This window comes from Oncorhynchus mykiss, chromosome 4 (assembly GCF_057628025.1).
Source record: "Oncorhynchus mykiss isolate SJ-2025 chromosome 4, ASM5762802v1, whole genome shotgun sequence".
NCBI lineage: Eukaryota > Metazoa > Chordata > Actinopteri > Salmoniformes > Salmonidae > Oncorhynchus > Oncorhynchus mykiss.
In genome coordinates this window covers 30,836,384-30,860,433 of record NC_143025.1, presented here as the reverse complement: position 1 = coordinate 30,860,433, position 24,050 = coordinate 30,836,384, and the positions used below count along the sequence as shown (strand labels likewise).

General features: G+C 42.8%; 2 protein-coding genes across 6 annotated transcripts in view; both read left to right on the top strand.

The window, feature by feature from the left end:
* LOC110521686 (capping protein, Arp2/3 and myosin-I linker protein 3) overlaps positions 1 to 2,595 on the top strand; it is a 51,589-nt gene extending 48,994 nt beyond the window's left edge. For 2 of the 5 annotated variants that reach the window (XM_021599448.3, XM_090231858.1), the window contains 3 exons: positions 788 to 908; positions 989 to 1,060; positions 1,781 to 2,595. In XM_021599448.3, the coding sequence (XP_021455123.1) occupies positions 788 to 908; positions 989 to 1,060; positions 1,781 to 1,821 (234 nt within the window). In that variant the 3' untranslated portion in view covers positions 1,822 to 2,595. Of the gene's footprint in view, positions 1 to 787; positions 909 to 947; positions 1,061 to 1,277 lie in introns of all 5 variants that reach the window. The other 3 variants (XM_021599447.3, XM_090231857.1, XR_002473179.3) reach the window with 2 other exon arrangements.
* Positions 2,596 to 13,886: 11,291 nt separating this feature from the next.
* Positions 13,887 to 23,411, top strand: LOC110522778 (uncharacterized). Its single transcript, XM_090231856.1, has 5 exons — positions 13,887 to 14,119; positions 18,386 to 19,205; positions 19,369 to 19,662; positions 20,607 to 20,825; positions 21,613 to 23,411. The coding sequence occupies exons 2-5, from the start codon at positions 18,579 to 18,581 to the stop codon at positions 21,757 to 21,759; spliced, it is 1,287 nt and encodes a 428-aa protein (XP_090087982.1). The 5' UTR covers positions 13,887 to 14,119; positions 18,386 to 18,578; the 3' UTR covers positions 21,760 to 23,411.
* Positions 23,412 to 24,050: the final 639 nt, after the last annotated feature.

Genomic DNA, 24,050 nt, shown 5'->3' with positions numbered 1-24,050 from the left:
TTTCATATACTTATGGTTGTCATATTTATGTGAATATAACAGTATACTGGCCAGTTCACGAAAATGGTTTGCTCCTACAGACAGTGAGTCACGTGACTGTGGCTTGCTATATAAAGCAGGCAGACAGGCGTCGAGGACTTCAGTTACTGTTCAACTGAACGTTAGAATGGGCAAAATGAGTTACAGTCCAGTGGGAGAAAACAGCTTGTTGATGAGAAGTTGAAAGAGAATGGCAAGAATCGTGCAAGCTAACAGGCAAAAAACGGCACAGTGCAATGGTGGTTCGCAGAATGGTATCTTGGAACGCAGAACTCACCGGTCCTTGTCACGGATGGGCTGTTGCAGCAGACAACCACACCGTGTTCCACTCCTATCAGCTAAAAATAAGAAGAAGCGCCTCCAGTGGACATGCGGACACCAACACTGGACAGTTGAGGAATGGAAATACATTGACTGCTCCATCAAATCCCGGGTTCCTGTTGCGCCATGCTAAGGGAAGCGTCAGGTTTTGGAGTAAGCAGCATGAGTCCATGGCCCCGTCCTGTCTGGTGTCAACGATACAGGCTGGTGCTGGTGGTGTAATGGTTTGGGGAATGTTTTCCTGGCACACGTTAGGTCCTTTGATACCAATTGAGAAACATTTCCATGCGCCAAAGAATTCAGGCTATTCTGGAGGCAACCTGAGACTAGATGGGTGTACTTAATAAACTGCCCACTGAGTGTATGTGTGGTTATGTTTAGATATTAATTGATAACTTTGTTGATTTTGTGCCCCATTTATTTTCAGCCAAAGACATCCTATGTGTCTTCTCCAATTGAGTTTGCCAATGAAAGGCCGATCCCACATCTTGCACCATCTGCATTCAACAAGCCAGTGCTGGGATTGGCTGACAGGGCTTTCAGTCAAGGTATTAACAAATTAAATCAATATCATTTTGTCGTTACAGTGTATGACAGTGTATGATTGACGGTGGTATATGGTGTGCAGGTGAGGAAGCAGTGAGACCTCAAGCCCCAGTGAAACCCCAGAGGAACAGAAAGGCTATGTCTTGTGACACAGGTACGTACACCTGTCAGCCTGTATGCCTGTCTGCCTGTCTGCCTGTCTGCCTGTCTGCCTGTCTGTCTGTCTGTCTGTCTGTCTGTCTTTCCAATAGTTAGTCAGTATGCTTGTATTGATCCGTGGGTGTGTGTTTGTGTGTGTTAATATGTGCCTCATGATCACACACTGTCTGACTGTTACCTTGTACAGTATTTCCTGTGTTCATTTACCCCAGGCACTGACAGGGATGCCCTAATAATCTCGAGAAGCCCTCAAATCGCAAACCTGTGAAAAAACCTAGACTACTCCAGAACAGAAACAAATCCTTGGACTATCCTGGTCTCTCTGCCTCTGTCGCTCTCTCTCTCTTTCTCTCTCTCTCTCTGCCTCTGTCTCTGTGAGAATGGGAGCATGTGTTTCCTCTCATACTTAATGCATAAAAACAGATATGTTTCTTTGGATACAGCTATATTTGTGTGTTTTTGGTTTTACCATCATTGTGGGGACCAGAACTGTTCACAAGAATATAAATATCTGGGGACAAATGTGTGTGTGTGTGTGCGTGCGTGTGTGTGTGTGTGTGTGTGTGTCTCAGACTAAACAAAGCAACGTTTTCAATCACCCCTTAGGTCGGAATAGAACTCAAACATGACTTCACTGTTGTTAATTATCTGATCAAATTGTGTCTAATGAGATTAATCAGTAATCAGGAATGTCTCTCGTTCTGTGCTCTCCCAGACAGCGTCAACTCAGCGTCTGTTAGCAGAGAGCTGTTGTAATGTCGATGGAATTAAGCTGCTTCAGACCAACCAGCCAGAGGGTTGTCATGACAACTGGGCAGCATTTTGTCCGATGTGGAAGAGGAGAAATATGCGAGGGAGAAACTAGACTCTAGAGAGAGAGGGAACACACGAATACAGAGAGAGAAAGGGAGAGAGGGGGAGGGGAAGATAAATGTCTTAGAGTGCAAAATGATACGGACATCGCTAAGAATAACTTACCTACTGCGGTATTATTGGAACACACACATGCTATTCCTAGTCGGTCTCTGTCTGTCCCTTGCCCTCACTGTCTGCTTTCCTGTCATCTCAATGGAAACCTGCTGAACTGTTTTGCAGCTATTCGAATGGTGTTTGCTACTTTTGAAAAACTACTGAATTGTTGTCTGCACTTACAAAATGGCTAAAACACTGTCATGCTATAATGCTAAGGGGCCAAACATTGGAGCATTTTTGTTATCATTATTGAGAGTTACACTTTATTTTGTATTATTATTGTTTATGTAAACCAAGCTATGTGGCTAAGCTCGACTAAAGAAAGGAATGTGTCTATTAGAATGTTATTTCTAAATCTGCAATGCAATTTGACTGCTGTGAACGTTGGTTGCCATAGTTGAAACTTGAGAATGAGTTGTTGCATATTATTAAATGAAATATTTATATCTAGTTCTGCTTTCATGGACTGAAAGGTAATATATTTTATAGAAAAATTCAATAAAAAAATATTATATGAGTATACCCTATGAATGAATAAAAATGCTGTACTGGAATACACACTGAGAATGTCATCCTTTTTGTGGTTTGGTTCATAATAGGATAATAAAGGGAGGTAAACGATTTTGCCTTCCAAACTGCGTTCACTATGCTGTTTAACCACAGAATTACCACTCTGGGTCATAATACTTTAACCAGCAGGGTGGCAGCTACATTAGGCCTCCTGTAATTATCCCTAACAGCAGGTGGCGACCAACCCCAACAAATGAAAGGCGGACCTCTCAGCAACAGAAAGACTCATAATCTAGAACACCAAACACGTGAGCTGCTGAGAAGCAGTCTTGCTGGTTGTCATTAGCAACCATGTCATGGCCCTATTTCTGAAGATGGTGGAATGAGTCAAATATGGGCTTTGGCTGGCTGGTGTGCTAAGTACTAATGAGCTATTCATATGGAAATGTAATGAAAAGCTGCTTCTTCAAACTCTGTAATTAAAACTTGAAAATACGGTTCTACCACTGTGCCTACAGATATAGAATCCTAAATTGATCACTCTTGTTGCTGAGAATTTTCCTCCACTGCAGGACATGCAGATGAGCTTCGTTATTTATATAAATTCCTACTTAAAACAAACACGAATCAATGGTGATATTAACAGTTTTGCACTTTTCATGTAGCCTACTTTTGGCCAGCTAGTAGCCTAACCACCGATACTAAAACATTCAAATGCTGTTGCTGCAGGATTATTTTTCCTGGTCAGATTAAGATCCCACACCTGTAACTTCTCATATCGTTGAATCTGTGTCTGATGATTCAATGCATCATTTTGTCGATAACTGTTTTAAGCCGTAGATATTTATGTGTGATTGTAGTTGTTTGAAATGCATTTCCACACTTGTGGACTGTCTTCATGGGGTGGATGGTGGAGTGGGTGGGAGGAGGCCCGACAGACAAAAGACACAGGATCTTATATTGATCTATTTTATCATTGGCTTTCATGCACCTGGCAGTTAATCATCGGGATTAGAAAGAAAAACACTTACTTTAATATCCTCTCTTGGATATGTTGACTTAATTTGACTGTCTGGACTTATTGTCCTACCGTCTATCAATATGAAAGGTCGTTTTCTATTACTCTACATTTACCCCCCCCCCCCCCAAAAAAAAAAAATATATATATTATATATAATATATATAAAAAATATATATATATTTTTTAATAAAATTGTTTAAAAATACTGTATTTGAATATCAAATCATTTCTGGGTAACAATGAAGTACCTTACTGTAATAGTTTTCCATGAAAGTGGTCAAAAAGAAACAAAGAATTTGGGGGGGCAGAAAAATATTTCTCAAGCTAAAATGTCAGGACTGTCTGAGAGTGGTCTGAGTGGGGAGGGGAAGGTGGTGTATTAACCACAGTGTGGATCAATCCACCAGGGCAGAAGGGCATAATGGGAGGAAAATGTAGCCTAACCTGAAAACTAGCTGTTATTGGTAGAGATGTTTGGAACTGGTCTATTAACTTATATGCAACTCCACCCAAAACCTACTGATTAAAATGTCCTGTGTTGATTGTATTTTCAACCAGTAACTATTAGGAAATAACAGCTGAAATGATCAGGCCTCTCCAGAAGGTTTGTATGAAACATAGTAAAAGTAGAAGAGAATAGGAAAAACAATTATTGGTGTTTTAAGGACAATATAGGAAATACAATAGATGTGAAAATGTTTAGCAATTCAATTTCAGCCTGAAAGCATTTTTTATTCAAAATTAAAGAAATGTTATTTTTTTGGCTTGACACTTTATATACACTGAACAAAAAATGTACATGCAACAATTTCAAAGATTTTACTGAGTTACAGTTAATATAAGGAAGTACAGATGACTGGGAATACATGCACCTGCTCCTTACAGATACCTTAAAAAAAGGAATGGGCATGGATCAGAAAATCTGTCAGTATCTAGTGTGACCACCATTTTCCTCATGCAGTGCGACACATCTTCTTCGCGTAGAGTTGATCAGACTGTTGATTGTGGCCTGTGGAATGTTGTCCCACTCCTCTTCAATGGCTGTGCAAAGTTGTTGGATATTGGTGGGAACTGGAACACGCTGTTGTACACGTTGATCCCAAACATGCTCAATGGGTGACATGTCTTGTGAATATGCCATGGAAGAACTGAGACATTTTCAGCTTACAGGAATTGTGTACAGATCCTTGCGACATGGGCCACCACATTATCATGCTGAAACCTGAGGGGATGGCAGCGGATAAATGGCATGACAATGGAGCTCAGGATCTCATCACGGTATCTTTGTGCATTCAAATTGCCAAAATGCAATTGTGGGGCACTTTGTTCAACCATGGGGCACTTTGTTCACGTTGACATCAGAAAACCGCTTGCCCACACGACACCACACGTGTTATCTGCTATCTGCCCGGTCCAGTTGAAACCGGGATTCATCCATGAAGAGCACACTTCTCCAGTGTACCAGTGACCATCGAGTCGGTTATGACGCCGAACTGCAGTCAAGTCAATGATGACGAGCACGCAGATGAGCTTTCCTGAGATGGTTTCTGACAGTTTTGCAGAAATTCTTTGGTTGTGCAAAACCACCGTTTCATCAGCTGTCCTGGTGGCTGGTCTCAGACGATCCCGCAGGTGAAAAAGACAGATGTGGAGGTCCTGGGCTGGCGTGGTTTCATGTGGTTTGCTGTTGTGAGGCTGGTTGGACGTTCTGCCAAATTCTCTAAAACGACATTGGAGGCGGTTTATGGTAGAAAAATGTACATTCAATATTTTGGCAACAGCTCTGGTGGAAATTCCTGCAATCAGCATGCCAATTGCACACTCTGTCAAAACTTGAGACATCTGTGGCATTGTGTCGTGATAAAACTACTCAACTAATATTTCTATATATTGTGTATGCTTTTAAAAAAACGTTTTTACTCAAACCAACCATGTGTCGGATTGGACCTGTATGTTTGACACTCCTGCTCTAGAGCCTACCCTTCTTACCTCTTCAAAGTAGGAGGAAGCATATGCAAATAAAAGACGACTGGTCATTTGTCAGAATAATTACATCCTGTGGGCCAAAAAGTCCATCCCAACTGAACGGGCAAAAATTTCACTAAAAGGGCATTATCATAATGTTCACAATTTCAGAGTGTTATTTTGGCCTCATATTGTGGAAATATATATATATTTTTTAAACACTTTTTGACTGTGCTGCCCCTTTACACTGCCAGTAAAGTGCTGAAGCAATCAAGATTACTATGAGCGGAATTGTTAGATACTCCACCTGAAATTGGAAAAATGTGTCACCTCCTCATGCCCACTGGTGCACCATTGCCTGGCTCATAGTAAATGACATGTTGTACCTTTTCATAATAGGGCCCTATAGACCCAGAGTAAAGAGAAATGGTAGCCAAGGACTGATGTGTGTGATCGGTTGTGGTCAATAGTTTACAGTAGACACTATAGTGTGTGTCTGAGTGCCGCCCTCGCCCCCGCTGTGTCAGAGTCTGACAGGTCTCACATGTGTTGATTCCCTCCACACAGAGCTGACGCCCCCTCGGCTGAAAAGACTACCGGTAATCACAATTATTATCAGACTTTAAATACCACTATCACAATTCTCTGCAATTACTATTGAGTTCCTGTCACCCTGTGTATATACAGTACTACCTTCAGCCCCAAATGTAGTGCCACGCATTTAGGAATACTTTCTCTGTTTTTTCTCAATCGGTTTTTCAGAACTTTGTGTTGAGTTTGTTGTACAGTATTATGTGTATGTCTTAAAGTTATTATAAAGTGATTGAAATATGTCTGTACAGAATGAATCTATCTCCCTAGCATTACAAGACCATAATGTGCGTATTATACCAAATGCACTATATATACAAAAGTATGTGGACACCCTTTCAAATGAGCGGATTAGGCTATTTCAGCCACACCTGTTGCTGACAGGTGTATAAAACCGAGCACACAGCAATGCAATCTCCATAGACAAACATTGGCAGTAGAATGGCTCAGTGACTTTCAACGTGGCACTGTCATAGTATGCCATCTTTCCAACACGTCAGTTCGTCACATTTCTGCCCTGCGCAGGTCAACTGTAAGTTTTATTATTGTGAAATGGAAACTTCTAGGCACACAACTACTCAGTCGCGAAATGGTAGACCACACAAGATCCCAGAACGGGACAGATGAGTGCTGAAGTGCGTAGCGCATAAAAATAGTCTGTCCTCAGTTGCAACACTCACTACTGAGTTCCAAACTGCCTTTGGAAGCAACGTCAGCACAATAACTGTTTGTCGGTAGATTCATGAAATGGGTTTCCATGGCCGAGCAGCAGCACACAAGCCTAAGATCACCATGTGCAATGCCAAGCATCGGCTGGAGTGGTGTAAAGCTCCCTGCCATTGGACTCCGGAGCAGCGGAAACGCGTGCTCTGAAGTGATGAATCACGCTTCACCATCTGGCAGTCCGACGGACGAATCTGGGTTTGGCAGATGCTAGGAGAACGCTGCATAGTGCCAACTGTAAAGTTTTGTAAAGGAGGAATAATGGTCTGGGACTGTTTTTCATGCTTTAGGCTAGGCCCCTTAGTTCCAGTAGGGAAATCTTAACACTACATCTTAAAATCTTAACACTATATAATGACATTCTAGACAATTTTGTGGTTCCAACTTTGTGGCAAGAGTTTGGGGAAGAACCTTTCCTGTTTCAGCATGACAATGCCCCCGTGGACAAAGTGAGGTCCATATAGAAATGGTTTGTCGAGATCGGTGTGGAAGAACTTGACTGGCCTGCACAGAGCCCTGACCTCAACCCCATCGAATACCTTTGGGATGAATTGGAACGCCGACTGCGAGCCAGACCTAATCGCCCAACATCAGTGCCCGACCTCACTAATGGTCTTGTGGCAAAATGGAAGCAAGTCCCCACAGCAATGTGGAAAGCCTTCCCAGAAGACTGGAGGCTGTTATAGCAGCAAAGGGGGGACCAACTCCATATTAATGCCCATGATTTTGTAATGAGATGTTCGACGAGACTACTTTTGGTCATGTAGTGTATTTTGAGTTCTGAAAGGCTTTACAGGGTTGCATGAATATGTTCCAGTGTAATCCCAAAAACTAGCGAGGGAGGGGTAACGGAAGGGAGCGATGAAGGGAAGGGAGGAAAGATAGAGGAGGAGGGGAGGATGGAGGAGGACTAGGGAGGGGAGAGAATTAACAGATTTAGTGCCATCTCTCAGTTTGGGAGAGCCACTTAGTATCGACCACCTTAATCCCTTCATCCCTCTCTTCCTTCTTATCCCTCTTTACCTCTGTCTCTGTATCTGTCTACTCGCTGTCTCTCTCTCTCCCCCTCTCTCTCTGTCTGTCTGTCTCCCCCTCTCTTTTCTTTATGTGTCTGTATTTTTGTCTATTCAGATGAGTCTTTTTAATGCCTATGTTTGTGTGGCTGTTCAGATCCAGCCCTGTAGCCTTCTGTATACTGCTGAAATGTTGTAGTTATTAAGCTATCCATAGCCATTCTCTAACTGGAACATATAATTCTCCAGGGAGGAGATGGTCGGCTAGGGTCATTCATCTATTCAGGCGGAACTAATGGTAATTTGTGGTACAGGAATTGCTGTTCTCTGCAAGTATGCGAATTAAAATGAAGAGTGGTTGCCATGGCAAAAAAATGGAAAAGGTGCGTTGCAGCATACAGTAGCTCATCTGTGATGACTACACACAGTATGTCACTACGGTCCATAGACCAGGTACAGATATTTAGAAATTAATTGTTGGGAAGTTTTAGAATCAAGAGAAATGAAATTAGGAGCCTACACATCTAATAGAAAAACATGTTAAAACTAGTAACATGATCGTGATTAATATTGGACTGAAGTATTGACACTTCAGGTGGGGTGGGGTGGGGGGGGGGTGAAGCAATAGTCGTTGGAGGGGGGGCTGCTGACAGCTTAAAGACGCTTTAATAAAGCGTGGGTATCTGTTAATCTGATGCCAGTTACAGAAGCAGAATCAGCTCTCTAATCCATTGACTAGCCTGATAATCCCACTCACAACGAGACCTCACTCATTAAGTAAACAAGTAAACACACACACACACACACACAGACAAACAACACATACTGTTGAAACTGATGCCAGACAGCTCATGGTACCAGTACTGTGCGGAACCGTTTCTGGCATTGGTAAATCTCACTTCTAAGAATTGGGGTGAAATCAATTAATCCTAATTGGAATCTACCCATAATACTGTCTGTGAGAAAAGGGGGTGGGGAGGGGGTGGGGGGGTGAAGGAGGGAGAATTAAATGGGAAAGATACAGTGGGGCTTAACAGTTGAAGTGGTGGATTAGATCTATTTTACAATAATACTGAGATTAGACACAGACACACAGGGGAGGGAGGGAGATGGACTATAAACAACTGTTGCATCAGTGAATAATCCATAAAATAAAGAACTGGAAGAGGAGAACAAATTGTAAAAACTTTAGGGTAAACCATTCATTATTTGTAGTAGAACATCATCTGACTGTGTATCTGACATTCACCTGTGTTTCCTGTGCGTTGTTTTACAGTGCACTGTTGTCCTCAATATTGTTGTGGACTCAGGATATAGTAGGAGAGGGATGGACTGAGAAAAATATACACAGAGACATAATAAACAGTCATTTTCATGTCTCAAAGAAAGAATAGGGTTAAGGCAGGTTATACTGCGTGCATGGGAAGTGAGATAGAGTGAAGGAGGCAGATCCTGCGAGGGAGGTGCCCTGTTCTGTGTAATCCTGCTTCTTGTAACAGAGTTAGTCAGGATTAGGACATGTATCTGTGGGATCAGAGGGAGTTAGAGGGTCCCTCCAGACCAAAACCTCACACCATCTGTCTCAGTCAGTGCCCTGCCCTGCTCAAAAACAGGCCAAATCGCTATTTTACTCCCTGAAGTCCCTCTGCCTCCATTCTCCGTTTTCTCTACTATCCTTTTGACCCTTTGACCCAGGACAGGAGCTGTTTTATCGTATTAGGGTAAACAAACTGAGGTGGCTGTGGGGTTGGGGTGCGTCACTGGCTCTGTGGCAGGAAGAGCAACCCGCTCGTGTGGCTAATTATTGCCCTAGGCCGAAGCCTGGCCCTCTGCTCAACCACACAACACAAAGAGCCGTGAAATACCTACTACACATATTACACTCAAAACTGCGTATGCCAAACCCGAGTGTGATTATTACAGTAACTTATGTGGATAGCAGCTCAGACTGCTCCATTTTCAGTGACTCAATAGAAAAACCATAAGTGGCTCTAAAGAAAAACCTTTGCTATCATCATTTTAGAGGGGTGCAGCAGCATCACTTCTGAAAGTTAGCCAGCTGACATTGATAAACACACAGATATAGCCCTACATTTTCCGGTTAAAAATGGGAAAATGTATAATGGGTGGTTGGGAGCATTGAGTCGGTTACCGTTTCAATCTCTTCATAGATTCATAAATATGAGGTTATTTCAGAATAGCTGGCTGATTCATTGATTATAAATCACTGTATCCAACCATCGCTGCGGTAGACTACCTGCAGGTGAGGAATCGGAGCATCTGAAAGGTAGCACAATGTTTCGAATCAGCTGAGGGGATTGAGAGAAATTGATAGCCTCATTCTATTAAAGCACTGCTGGAGTGTTGCTGTTCAGATGAAAGTGCTCAGAACAAGGGATTTTACAAAGGAGAGAAAGATACATGTCGGTTGGTTATGGGCTGAAACAGAGTCAGCTATTGAGGTGTCTGTACGCGGTATCATACTGTATGTGAGTTGTGATGTCTGAGCTATGTTGATGATTACACTACAAGTTTGCATTTCCTGCTCTGCAGGACAATTCTTAGCAACAAAATAGTGATCAAATGAAGGTCCTGCTTCTGTATTTGGCATGAAGAATGAGGTAAGTTCCTCTGTACCTCTCTTTGTCCCGCAGACTCATGGGAGGCCCTGTTGGTTTAACCACTAAGCTTTCCCCCCGGAAACATAGATGACGGGAGATAGTGAGGGAGAGATAGAAGGGGGGGGGGGGGGGGTGTATGTCAATTTGTAACTGTTTTTGCAGTTCTAGAGACAGTAGGATTGTCTCTGTGCGTCCTTTCGTTTTGTGTGTGGGTGTCTGTGTGTCCAAGCCTGTTGCACTATGTATTGGTTTTGTTTATAGCCTCCAGATCAGATTTGAGCAGACAATATTAACTCACTGATTACTTAACGAGACATTACTAAGACACAGACTCCAGATCAGATTTGAGCAGACAATATTAACTCACTGATTACTTAACGAGACATTACTAAGACACAGACTCCGGATCAGATTTGAGCAGACAATATTAACTCACTGATTACTTAACAAGACATTACTAAGACACAGACTCCAGATCAGATTTGAGCAGACAATATTAACTCACTGATTACTTAACGAGACATTACTAAGACACAGACTCCAGATCAGATTTGAGCAGACAATATTAACTCACTGATTACTTAACGAGACATTACTAAGACACAGACTCCGGATCAGATTTGAGCAGACAATATTAACTCACTGATTACTTAACGAGACATTACTAAGACACAGACTCCGGATCAGATTTGAGCAGACAATATTAACTCACTGATTACTTAACGAGACATTACTAAGACACAGACTCCGGATCAGATTTGAGCAGACAATATTAACTCACTGATTACTTAACGAGACATTACTAAGACACAGACTCCGGATCAGATTTGAGCAGACAATATTAACTCACTGATTACTTAACGAGACATTACTAAGACACAGACTCCGGATCAGATTTGAGCAGACAATATTAACTCACTGATTACTTAACGAGACATTACTAAGACACAGACTCCAGATCAGATTTGAGCAGACAATATTAACTCACTGATTACTTAACGAGACATTACTAAGACACAGACTCCGGATCAGATTTGAGCAGACAATATTAACTCACTGATTACTTAACGAGACATTACTAAGACACAGACTCCAGATCAGATTTGAGCAGACAATATTAACTCACTGATTACTTAACGAGACATTACTAAGACACAGACTCCGGATCAGATTTGAGCAGACAATATTAACTCACTGATTACTTAACGAGACATTACTAAGACACAGACTCCAGATCAGATTTGAGCAGACAATATTAACTCACTGATTACTTAACGAGACATTACTAAGACACAGACTCCGGATCAGATTTGAGCAGACAATATTAACTCACTGATTACTTAACGAGACATTACTAAGACACAGACTCCAGATCAGATTTGAGCAGACAATATTAACTCACTGATTACTTAACGAGACATTACTAAGACACAGACTCCGGATCAGATTTGAGCAGACAATATTAACTCACTGATTACTTAACGAGACATTACTAAGACACAGACTCCAGATCAGATTTGAGCAGACAATATTAACTCACTGATTACTTAACGAGACATTACTAAGACACAGACTCCAGATCAGATTTGAGCAGACAATATTAACTCACTGATTACTTAACGAGACATTACTAAGACACAGACTCCAGATCAGATTTGAGCAGACAATATTAACTCACTGATTACTTAACGAGACATTACTAAGACACAGACTCCAGATCAGATTTGAGCAGACAATATTAACTCACTGATTACTTAACGAGACATTACTAAGACACAGACTCCAGATCAGATTTGAGCAGACAATATTAACTCACTGATTACTTAACGAGACATTACTAAGACACAGACTCCGGATCAGATTTGAGCAGACAATATTAACTCACTGATTACTTAACGAGACATTACTAAGACACAGACTCCAGATCAGATTTGAGCAGACAATATTAACTCACTGATTACTTAACGAGACATTACTAAGACACAGACTCCGGATCAGATTTGAGCAGACAATATTAACTCACTGATTACTTAACGAGACATTACTAAGACACAGACTCCGGATCAGATTTGAGCAGACAATATTAACTCACTGATTACTTAACGAGACATTACTAAGACACAGACTCCAGATCAGCGAGTTTAGATTCAGAGGATCATGAAAAAGTGTTTGTTATGCATTTCTCCGCTTGACGAATTTCAAAGGGGTAAAGAAAACTGCTCTGTTTCTGAGGCTAATTCCAAGAGACAAGGGGGTGTGAGGGGACATGGGGGTGTGAGGGGACATGGGGGTGTGAGGGGACATGGGGGCAGGGACAGGCAAAGAACAAAGACATGGATCATGCCCAGATACCTGTATTATTATATCACTTGTCAGTTCCTTTGGTATCTTCGAGTTGACTTTTTCATGTAGAAAATCAAAGAATAGAAGAGAATTGACGTCATTTCCACTACTCCATCTACTCCACAAAACCGCATTTTATGATAATCCAATAGGGTCGTTCTTGAATTGAGATGGCATTTGCATCCCTTACATTTGAAATACTTTGAGATTACAAATAGTTACACATCATATATGTTTTTGTTGATATTGAACTTTTGATTAATGACAAGTCCTTCATACTGCAACACGGTATGTTTATGCATTGTTTAAAGTGCTTAGGGTAAGCAAATTGGTGTGTAGAGTTCTTGTGACATGTTTTTGTTATTTAGAAATAAATATATATTATTTTAAATGCTAGACAGTGAACAAAAGTATTTATTATATTGTATGGATTAATAAAATCAAAGAAGGCTATTAAAATACTTTTATTTTACTAGTATAATGTGTGTCCCTCAGTTTTATGCATTGGTGTTAATGCCTTCAAAATCACTGGTTACAAAGATATACAAGGACCTTGAGCATTCTCTCCAGTAGCAAACTCTTATCGGGGAGAGATCTATATTAAATAAAATGATTAGATAATCACACCATTTTAGCATGTCATACATTTAAGGGTTTATTTGTGTGTCTAAATCCAAAGAGTTACTTGGTGTTAGCAAATTGAAAATGAAGGGAAATACCATTGTGAGAATTGTTAATCATGTCACTTTTTTAGTAAATTAATCAATTGTTTGGTCCTCACAAGGATAGTAGAAGAAACGTGTGTGTGTGTGTGTGTGTGTGTGTGTGCATGCACGTGTATGTAGAGTTGGCTAGGGGGATGGGTGTAGGTGCCTAGGTGTATGTTGCGGAGAGAGAGAGAGAGAGAGAGAGAGAGAGAGAGAGAGAGAGAGAGAGAGAGAGAGAGAGAGAGAGAGAGAGAGAGAGAGAGAGAGAGAGAGAGAGAGAGAGAGAGAAATGTGAACCATGTTTGCAGAGAGCCATGGCTTTAGAGAGGGATATAGGGGTGAGAGAGAACAGGGGAGCGTGACGAAGAGAGGGAGAGAAGGATTTGCAACAGAGAGGAGAGAGAGGGGGCAGTGATACTCAGTGACAGAGTACCGTATACACTCACATGCGCACACACCCTCTCTCTCTTTTTTTTTTTCGCTCTCTCTGTGTACGCGTGTCTGTAAATCACTCATTCAGTTTAGTCACTGTTGTGGGGGGAAATGGTGAGAGGACCTCCAAACCTATCATCCAGTCTATGACCTACGGTAAGAACTTGTTTTCAACCTGTCTGTCTCTACACATCCTTTTCTCATTCCCTCTCATCACTCTCTCTTTCGGGGCTTTATCTCTCCCTAGTTCTATTCTACTCTTTTCTCTCTCTTTCCCCATGTCTCTCTTTCTTTCTGTCGGTTCGTTGTCCCTCTACTCTGGGCCGAAGCCAGGTTGAGGCCTCTGGGGCGCCCCATCACAGTTTGCTCTCTCTCTGTCACGGTCCATTGGGGACATCAGGGGGTACAATTAATGTGTTGAGCATTGGAGTGGAACCAGTAGAAACATCTGTCTGACATGAGTTATCATCATTCATTTGACATTAATGACGATGTTCATCATCAGTATAATCAGTGCTGTTACTGATTATTTGTTGTGGAAATAGTAGGTGATGGTGTCCTATTAATTTTGTGGTTGTTGTTCCTGAATCTTATTTCAAATGTACTCATTTAGCACTGTATTTAGAAATAGGCACGTGTACATGATCAGACAGCTTTTCAGTTTGTTTATGTATTTGTTTTGTGGTAGTTAGCCAACAGTCGAAGTTTCAAAACGTTCTAACATGAAAAAGATTGCAGAAAGATGGAGCGTCTCTGTCTGAATGTAATATATTTTGACATGTTCAGTGAATGTTGGAGAATTGCCTTTGAGGTCTCCTGCTGTAAGACTGTTTGTTGTCCTGTAATTCATATTTATCCACAAAATATCCAGGTAAGTTATCTGCACTGTATAAAGTGTTTCTTAGTTCAATTTCCCTTAAGGAATAAAACAGCAGAGAAAAGTTACAGGGCTTCATTCATTCGCAAACGTTGCTTTGAAACGTTTAAAAAAAAGAATGTATCGGATTTAGGACACTATTCAATCTGTACCGTTGAAGCGGTACAGATTGCTCGATATACATTTTAAGGTAATTCTGGATTGAGTCAATATATGCAGCGTTTATTGTGAATGACATATGCAGCGTTTACCGTGAATGACATATGCAGCGTTTACCGTGAATGACATATGCAGCGTTTACCGTGAATGACATATGCAGCGTTTACCGTGAATGACATATGCAGCGTTTACCGTGAATGACATATGCAGCGTTTATTGTGAATGACATATGCAGCGTTTACCGTGAATGACATATGCAGCGTTTACCGTGAATGACATATGCAGCGTTTACCGTGAATGACATATGCAGCGTTTACCGTGAATGACATATGCAGCGTTTACCGTGAATGACATATGCAGCGTTTACCGTGAATGACATATGCAGCGTTTACCGTGAATGACATATGCAGCGTTTACCGTGAATGACATATGCAGCGTTTACCGTGAATGACATATGCAGCGTTTACCGTGAATGACATATGCAGCGTTTATTGTGAATGACATATGCAGCGTTTACCGTGAATGACATATGCAGCGTTTACCGTGAATGACATATGCAGCGTTTATTGTGAATGACATATGCAGCGTTTACCGTGAATGACATATGCAGCGTTTATTGTGAATGACATATGCAGCGTTTACCGTGAATGACATATGCAGCGTTTACCGTGAATGACATATGCAGCGTTTACCGTGAATAACATATGCAGCGTTTATTGTGAATGACATATGCAGCGTTTACCGTGAATGACATATGCAGCGTTTATTGTGAATGACATATGCAGCGTTTATTGTGAATGACATATGCAGCGTTTACCGTGAATGACATATGCAGCGTTTAACTTTGAATGACATATGCAGCGTTTACCGTGAATGACATATGCAGCGTTTATTGTGAATGACATATGCAGCGTTTATTGTGAATGACATATGCAGCGTTTATTGTGAATGACATATGCAGCGTTTACCGTGAATGACATATGCAGCGTTTACCGTGAATGACATATGCAGCGTTTATTGTGAATGACATATGCAGCGTTTACCGTGAATGACATATGCAGCGTTTATTGTGAATGACATATGCAGCGTTTACCGTGAATGACATATGCAGCGTTTACCGTGAATGACATATGCAGCGTTTACCGTGAATGACATATGCAGCGTTTATTGTGAATGACATATGCAGCGTTTATTGTGAATGACATATGCAGCGTTTACCGTGAATGACATATGCAGCGTTTATTGTGAATGACATATGCAGCGTTTACCGTGAATGACATATGCAGCGTTTACCGTGAATGACATATGCAGCGTTTATTGTGAATGACATATGCAGCGTTTATTGTGAATGACATATGCAGCGTTTATTGTGAATGACATATGCAGCGTTTATTGTGAATGACATATGCAGCGTTTACCGTGAATGACATATGCAGCGTTTACCGTGAATGACATATGCAGCGTTTATTGTGAATGACATATGCAGCGTTTATTGTGAATGACATATGCAGCGTTTACCGTGAATGACATATGCAGCGTTTACCGTGAATGACATATGCAGCGTTTATTGTGAATGACATATGCAGCGTTTACCGTGAATGACATATGCAGCGTTTACCGTGAATGACATATGCAGCGTTTATTGTGAATGACATATGCAGCGTTTACCGTGAATGACATATGCAGCGTTTACCGTGAATGACATATGCAGCGTTTACCGTGAATGACATATGCAGCGTTTACCGTGAATGTGGTCTCCGCTAACACAGGAACATTGCGTTTAAATTTACCAGGCCTTCTTAACTAGCACTCGTATTTTACCTCCCCATGCAAACTTTTTCCTCATGTGGGTGCTAGCAAGCTAACAAGCATACTAGGTACTGCTAGTTATAAACAGCCAATCTAAAGGGCTGGAAGCTTTAGTGAACTTCGATTGGGCAATAGCGCTGCGACATCACGTAGTATTTGCATAAAGTTCAGCTTTCCCCAACTTTGGTTCCGCCCTGGTCATGCTCCCTCGCCAATGCTCGCATCGCCCAATGGTCCCCCCGCCCACTTCGTTTCCCTCCAGTGAAAATGAATGGAGCCTCCATTGTTTCATCGCCCTCCTCATGTTATATTAACATGTACTGTCATGTTTAACTTCAGCGATACGGATTGAAAAGAGCCCAACATTTCATGGGCTTGGAAATCTCCTTTGATATTGGGAATGCTAATGCTAGTGAATGTGTTTTGAAAAATGTAAATATACTTTGACTTGTTAGGTTATGAAATGACTGAGGTGTCTTTCAATTACGAACATTCTGAAGCCGTGAGATGGGGTAGAAGTTATATTATATTGCAGTTCAGTATCTTGAGCAGGGTGCAGGGTGTCCCAAACTCAGTCCTGCCCCCAGTGTGCACGCTCTGGTTTTTGCCCTAGAACTACACAGCTGATTCAAATCATCAAAGCTTGATGAGGAGTTGGTCATTTGAATCAGCTTTGTAGTGATAGGGCTAAAAAACGAAATGTGCACCCAGGGGTGGCCCCAGGACCGAGTTTAGGAAACCCTGATCTAGAGTGCACTGTCTTTGCTGGTTTGTCCCCGAAATTCAGATAGCATTGAAATGACAGACAGCAAGACTCAGTGAAAAAGATTAGTGGGACTTGACTATGGTCAATTATTTCATTATCACACCATTCCAGTCATGTGATGTTACACATGGTGTCAAAAAAAACAAAGTCTCTATTGTTTGATAAAGCCTATATCAGACATTGGTCTTTGCTGCTTAATAGCATGTTTATGACTGGCATATAGTAGGAGTGTTAGTCATATAGTAAGACAAGAATGTAAGACACATTTCTATAAAATATAATTGCTATCAGTGGGTAGACGTAGGACAGGTAGATATGGATATGGATCCATGTGTGTGTGGGTGGGTGTGTCTCTATGAGGGACAATGGGGATCTGGTGAGGATTATTCGCTTAATACTTCAACATATAAACAGACCATTGGACACATACTCACACCGGAGAACAGTACTACCTAACATACTGCTGTAGAATCACTTCATTGAGTGCACAGGGTGACAGTTCTGATTTCTCTACTTTCTGGAAAGTTGCTATAATTGTTTTGTAACTGGTTTATTACTTGTACATGCTGACAAATTGTAAGACATACAGAAAGAGGTCTGGTGAAGAGGTCATTGGCAGTATGACGTGTTCAATTCTGTTCTTCCGTCTATGGCCAGATTGTTGTTCTTGTGTTTGTTTGCCACATCCTGTCCTCTTCTCTGTCCTATTGATGTTATCTTGACCTCAGTTCCTGTCTACCTAACACATAGAGATTACTTTGTACCAACTTTGAGAGAACAATCATCTATGCCATTTTCTCTCTCTCACAAGGACACAGGAAGACTGATTTTTCCACAGAGGACATTCGTCAGTCAGTCCATAACTGGACACCAGGGCTGTCTGAGAGTCTGGAGGCATCAGGCCTGTGGTTGTGTATGGATTGCTGCTGCACTAAAACAGAGAGGTGGATTAACACACAACCCTGACACACGGACAAACTCAGTCTGTTCCCAAAGCGGTGGCCATGTCGTCTCCCTCTCTTCCCATGCCCTCCCTCCCCCCCAGTCCACTGGCCATGGAGTACCTCAATGACTTTGACCTCCTCAAGTTTGAGGTGAAGCCTGACAGTCCTCCTCTTCCTCCCTCCTGTACGCTCCCCAAGACTGGCCTCCCCCTCGATCCCTCCAGTTCCCCTGGCCCCTACACCAACCACCCTCCCCAGGACTCCAGCCTCAGCTCCAGCCCATACAACTCCCTGCCCCCCTCTCCAACGCTGAGCGATGCCCACCCACCTCCCTCAGCCTCCTCCTCCCTCTCTTCTTCCTCCTCCTCCTCCATCTCCTTTCCCCTGTCCATCTCAAACAGCTACACCTCTGGCATCAGTTCGGGCTCTCAGGGGAATATGGAGGGTAGCCCCTCCCATGGGGGTGCCCAGGGTCCTAACCCTGCTTCTTTGGAAGACCTGATCTGGCTGGCAGCACTGCAGCAACAGTTTGGAGGGGAGCCGGGGGGGCCTGCATCCCTGTTGGGGGCATTGGGAGGAGGGCCAGAGCGGGGAGACAGAGAGAGGGGGCCGGTTGGCAGCTTCCTGGGCTGTGAGGACGCAGTGGAGGCTCTACTGAACTCAGCTGCTGCAGCTGTTAGCTCGCAGGTATGTAACACTGTCCAACTTGTCTAAGGATGTCTGTAAATAATATGTTGTTATTCTCTTCTGATAGTGGGTTCGTAATAACATGTATAGACTATAATCAGTGTTTCTATTTCTCTCTCTCAACCTCTTTCCAACCCTCCACTACATCTCTTCTCTCTCTCAGTTTCCAGTGCTTTCCCAGAGTTCCAGCAGTAACCTTGGGGATTCAGGAAGTGACAGTGGAGGTGACATCTCCTGCTCCAAGGGGACAGATATGTGCCACCGTCCACTCCTCTACCTCTCCTCTGGCCCCCAATCACTCCCTAACGCCAACCCTTCCTCGGCAACCTACCCACAACCCCAGAGCCCCTCTGGCCGACTTCATCACCATCACCCACATCATCATCATCATCACCCTCACCACCCCATGCATGGCCATCATCTTCACCATCATCATCACCTCCAAGTAATTAATGGGGTCAAGGGGCGTGACAGTATGCAACAAAAGATGATAGAATAACTGAGATAAGTGTCACTGTGGGAAGGCTAGCAACAATAGCACAACACCGGTTGGAGCTGGAGCATATGGGAGAGGCGAGGGAGAGGTGATAGAGGGATCATGCTGTAAGGGATTGGGATTAAACCATTAGAACATGATTATGGGTGCATGTCGTGTACCTGCTATAAGTATTGAAAGCATGCCTCAACACTGAGATGACAATGAGTTTGGCTGAAGACATTACATGTTTAAAAATGCATTACTTGTCCTGCAGGGGCAAGAGCAGAATATGGAATTAAATGTAATAATAAATGCATGTATTTGTAATGCGTCAACATTGATAAATGAACTGTGTTAAAGCTAACACTTACTAGGCTACATCAATATTCTCCCCTTAGTCTCCCCTGGCTTTGCAAGAGTAAAGGGCGCTGTGTGTGGGGCTGCTAGTGCTGCTGTATATGGTTCAGTACTGTACTATAGCTGCATTCCCCATCCAGGTGTCTGAGAGAATCTCTATGTACAGTGTGTGAAGCACAGGGTGAGCTTATGATAATATCTGCTATTATTGCCATGTATAATCCTGATCACTGTCACTCACACTCTGTCAGATTACCTGACAGATTATGGACATGTGTGGCCAAAATGTGCCTCCTGACACAAACAGTTGGGCACACTCACATCACACACACACAACCACATATGCACAACTCAGACACACACACACAAACAATCACAGAATCATACTTAAATAGACGAGCAGACTGTAATCTAATATCAGTATTACGTATAGGCCTATTTATAACTAGTCCACCATATTTCCTACTATACGTAAGTCAGACAAACATGTTTAAGTCCTCTCCACAACTGAAATTCATGTCAACATTTTGAAGTAAGCATCTCTCTCCACCTCTCCCTGTGTGCAGTGTGGTGGGGTGGATGAACGTTTCTCGGACGAGCAGCTAGTGAGCCTGTCAGTGCGGGAGCTGAACAGACACCTGCGGGGCGTCAGTAAGGACGAGGTGGTGCGTCTCAAGCAGAAACGCCGTACGCTAAAGAACCGAGGCTACGCCCAGTCCTGCCGCTACAAACGCTTGCAGCACCGCCACGCACTGGAGTCCGAGAAACACGTCCTCACACAACAGGTAGGATACACACACACAATAACAACAACACACCATTGCCAACAACTCCAAAATAATAGCTCTAAGAACTCTCTAATCTCTCTGTCTCTCTCCTGTCTGTCTCTCTCCCCTCTGTCTCACTCCTGTCTGTCTCTCTCCCCTCTGTCTCACTCCTGTCTGTCTCTTTTCTGTCTGTCTCTCTCCTGTCTGTCTCTCTCCTGTCTGTTTCTCTCCTGTCTGCCTCTCTCCTGTCTGCCTCTCTCCTGTCTGTCTCTCTCCTGTCTGTCTCTCTCCCCTCTGTCTCACTCCTGTCTGTCTCTCTCCCCTCTGTCTCACTCCTGTCTGTCTCTTTTCTGTCTGTCTCTCTCCTGTCTGTCTCTCTCCTGTCTGTCTCTCTCCTGTCTGTCTCTCTCCTGTCTGTCTCTCTCCTGTCTGCCTCTCTCCTGTCTGTCTCTCTCCTGTCTGTCTCTCTCCCCTCTGTCTCACTCCTGTCTGTCTCGCTCCTCTCTGTCTCTCTCCTGTCTGTCTCTCTCCCCTCTGTCTCACTCCCCTCTGTCTCACTCCCCTCTGTCTCACTCCTGTCTGTCTCTTTTCTGTCTGTCTCTCTCCTCTCTGTCTCTCTCCTGTCTGTCTCTCTGCTGTCTGTCTCTCTCCTGTCTGTCTCCCTACACTCTGTCTCTCTCCTGTCTGTCTCTCTCCTGACTGTCTCTCTCCTGACTGTCTCTTTTCTATCTGTCTCTCTCCTCTCTGCCTCTCTCCTCTCTGTCTCTCTCCTCTCTGTCTCTCTCCTGTCTGTCTCTCTCCTCAGTTGGAACAACTACAGTGTGAGCTCTCTCGGGTGCTGAGAGAAAGGGACGCCTACAAGGCTCGCTATGAGAAGCTCATCAGTACAAACAAGGCTCAACCTACCCGCGCCAACAACTCCCCCTCACCACCCCCTGATTACTTCCTCTGAGGATATACCCATGGTGGAGGACAAAAAAGTGAGAGATGTGAGCGGTGTGTGAAAGAGGAGGTCAGCCTAAATAAGGCCGTCACTGAGTAATCAGACTTGGGGAGGAAGGGAGGGAGGGTTTGGTGTGTGTTTGCGTGTGTGAAGGTTGGCAGATGGGTAGTGGGGTTAGGACAAGGTCCTATATGACTGTCAAATTAGCCCGCTGAGCAATCAGGTGGACTGTTAACTAAGGGTTAGAATCGATCCCTATATTTCTTCATAAACAGGACTAACGGTGAAAACTGATATCACTGTGACGTTCATAGTAGCACAAAGACCCAATGAGACATTTTCAGGATGCATCCTGCGCTGGTGAAATCAGGGCATTGAAGGACACAGGTCATCCTCAGACTGACCAATGCGCAACCAAGGGCTTGTCTTCAATAAAAAGCTCCATTGCATAATTCATCGCCCCTATCAACTGATCTATGCATATTTCTTTCAAGCAGAACAAATGAAAAGATGAACTTATGTCCAGACAATGGATGGGTTGAATCCATTCCCTGACAACACACTGACAACACCCAACACAGTGTGATGGTGTAGGTCTGCTGGGCTCATTGGAAACCCACAAGTCTGAGTAGTGCAGTGGTGCAGGATGTGTGGGGGTGTAGGATGATCTTCAAGTGTCCATGACATGCAGTTGTACTCACCAGCTAATATTTCACAGTTGCCTACCAAGACGTTTTTACTCACCAAGACATGTTACTCACTATCACATTTGAAAGAAGAAGAATCATAGAAAAAGAATGTACAAGGATCATTTTCCTGAGAGTATTATTGTGGTTGTGCTAAATGAATACGGAGATACACTCATGTATAGAATTTATGCATTTAGAAAAAGCATGCAAACGAATCCATACTTTGCTTGTTGAAAATAACAAAACTATGACAATGAAGAATAATTGCGGTGTGCTATCTGTGATTGGTGTTTTGTTTCAAGAGGATGAACGGACATCCCAAGAGAGCTCTTCTGTCAACTTGTACTGTAGGAACTCCACAATCAATCAGCTTTCCCACTAAGACGTAAAGCAAGAGACTGTGGTTGATGTAGTTGTTGTGGTCAATTTGGTCTGTACAAAGAAAATCCACCAAAAAGGCAGAGTGCAAAATGATATGTGTGACTGTGTACTGTCGTCCAACTTTAATATTACAATCTAGGGTGTGCTGAAAACACTTTTGTAAGAGAGCGACGAACATAATGCGACAAGCACCACAGAGCTGGACACTGTGGATTCTCAAAGACTGGGGTGAAATGCAAGAAAATGCAGACATTCAGAGACATCTCGTGAAATTTGACCAGGATGGCGACATTAGAGCTGTTTGTTTTGGCTAGGTGTAGGTTAATTAAGTGATTTCTCTGTTTTATTTATTCACTTATTTATTCACAGTATTTATTCATTGTTTATTTATGTACCAATTCTTACTATTTTAATTTGACTGGTTTACAATTTCATCTACAAGCTTAGTGTGTACTTTTATTTCCAAGCAGGATAAATCAATACTCTTTTTGATTATTTTCAACAGTTGGATTACAATCATTATTGCCATCATGGCTTATGCTCCTGTTGTAGTGTGGTTTCCTATGAAATAAAGACAATATTTTTACCATCCTTGGTAGCTATGTTTCTTTTCCACTGCTTCTCTGAATTTCTCTCTTTGTCTCCGTTTCACTTGTGCTTTAAACACCTAGTAATCCCTCCCTCGATCCCTCTTCTCTGTCCCTCCCACTTTTCCAATCTCCTGTAGACCTGTTCTATTTACTTCATCCGCTCTTCCATCTCCCTCTCCCTCTATCTCTCTGTCATTCTGTGTCCATCTATAGAGAGGCAGTGACCCTGGTTGAGCTCTGTTTGGGATGACCTCACCCTTGGCCCTGCCTCCCTCTCTGTGTCTCTCGCTCACTCTCTGGCATGTATAATAGGGACAGGATTAGGGCTATAATAGCGCCCTGACTGCTCACTGCCGGAGTCCATTGTAGCATTGTGTGGAGAGGACGTACACAGAGTAACATGAACACTCACCCCACTCACAGTTACACACAGCCACACACACTCACATTCAGGCAGGCACACAACACATATGTTAAAATACACACAGTTTCCAGTGATGCGTAAATTAATTCACATTCATACAATCTCAGCTAGAAAATATTCAAGGTGAAAAATGTAAATGATAGAGAGAGACGAGAAACAGACACTAGCACTGGTGGACTTACCATTAGGGAGAAGAGGCAATTGGCTCAGGCCCGA

Bases quoted from the DNA above. Each gene is read 5' to 3' on its own strand.
- LOC110522778 (XM_090231856.1), top strand. From the start codon at position 18,579: ATGTCGTCTCCCTCTCTTCCCATGCCCTCCCTCCCCCCCAGTCCACTG. The intron at 19,206-19,368 runs GTATGTAACACT...TCTCTCTCTCAG, and splicing joins CTGCAGCTGTTAGCTCGCAG to TTTCCAGTGCTTTCCCAGAG. The intron at 19,663-20,606 runs GTCAAGGGGCGT...CCCTGTGTGCAG, and splicing joins ACCTCCAAGTAATTAATGGG to TGTGGTGGGGTGGATGAACG.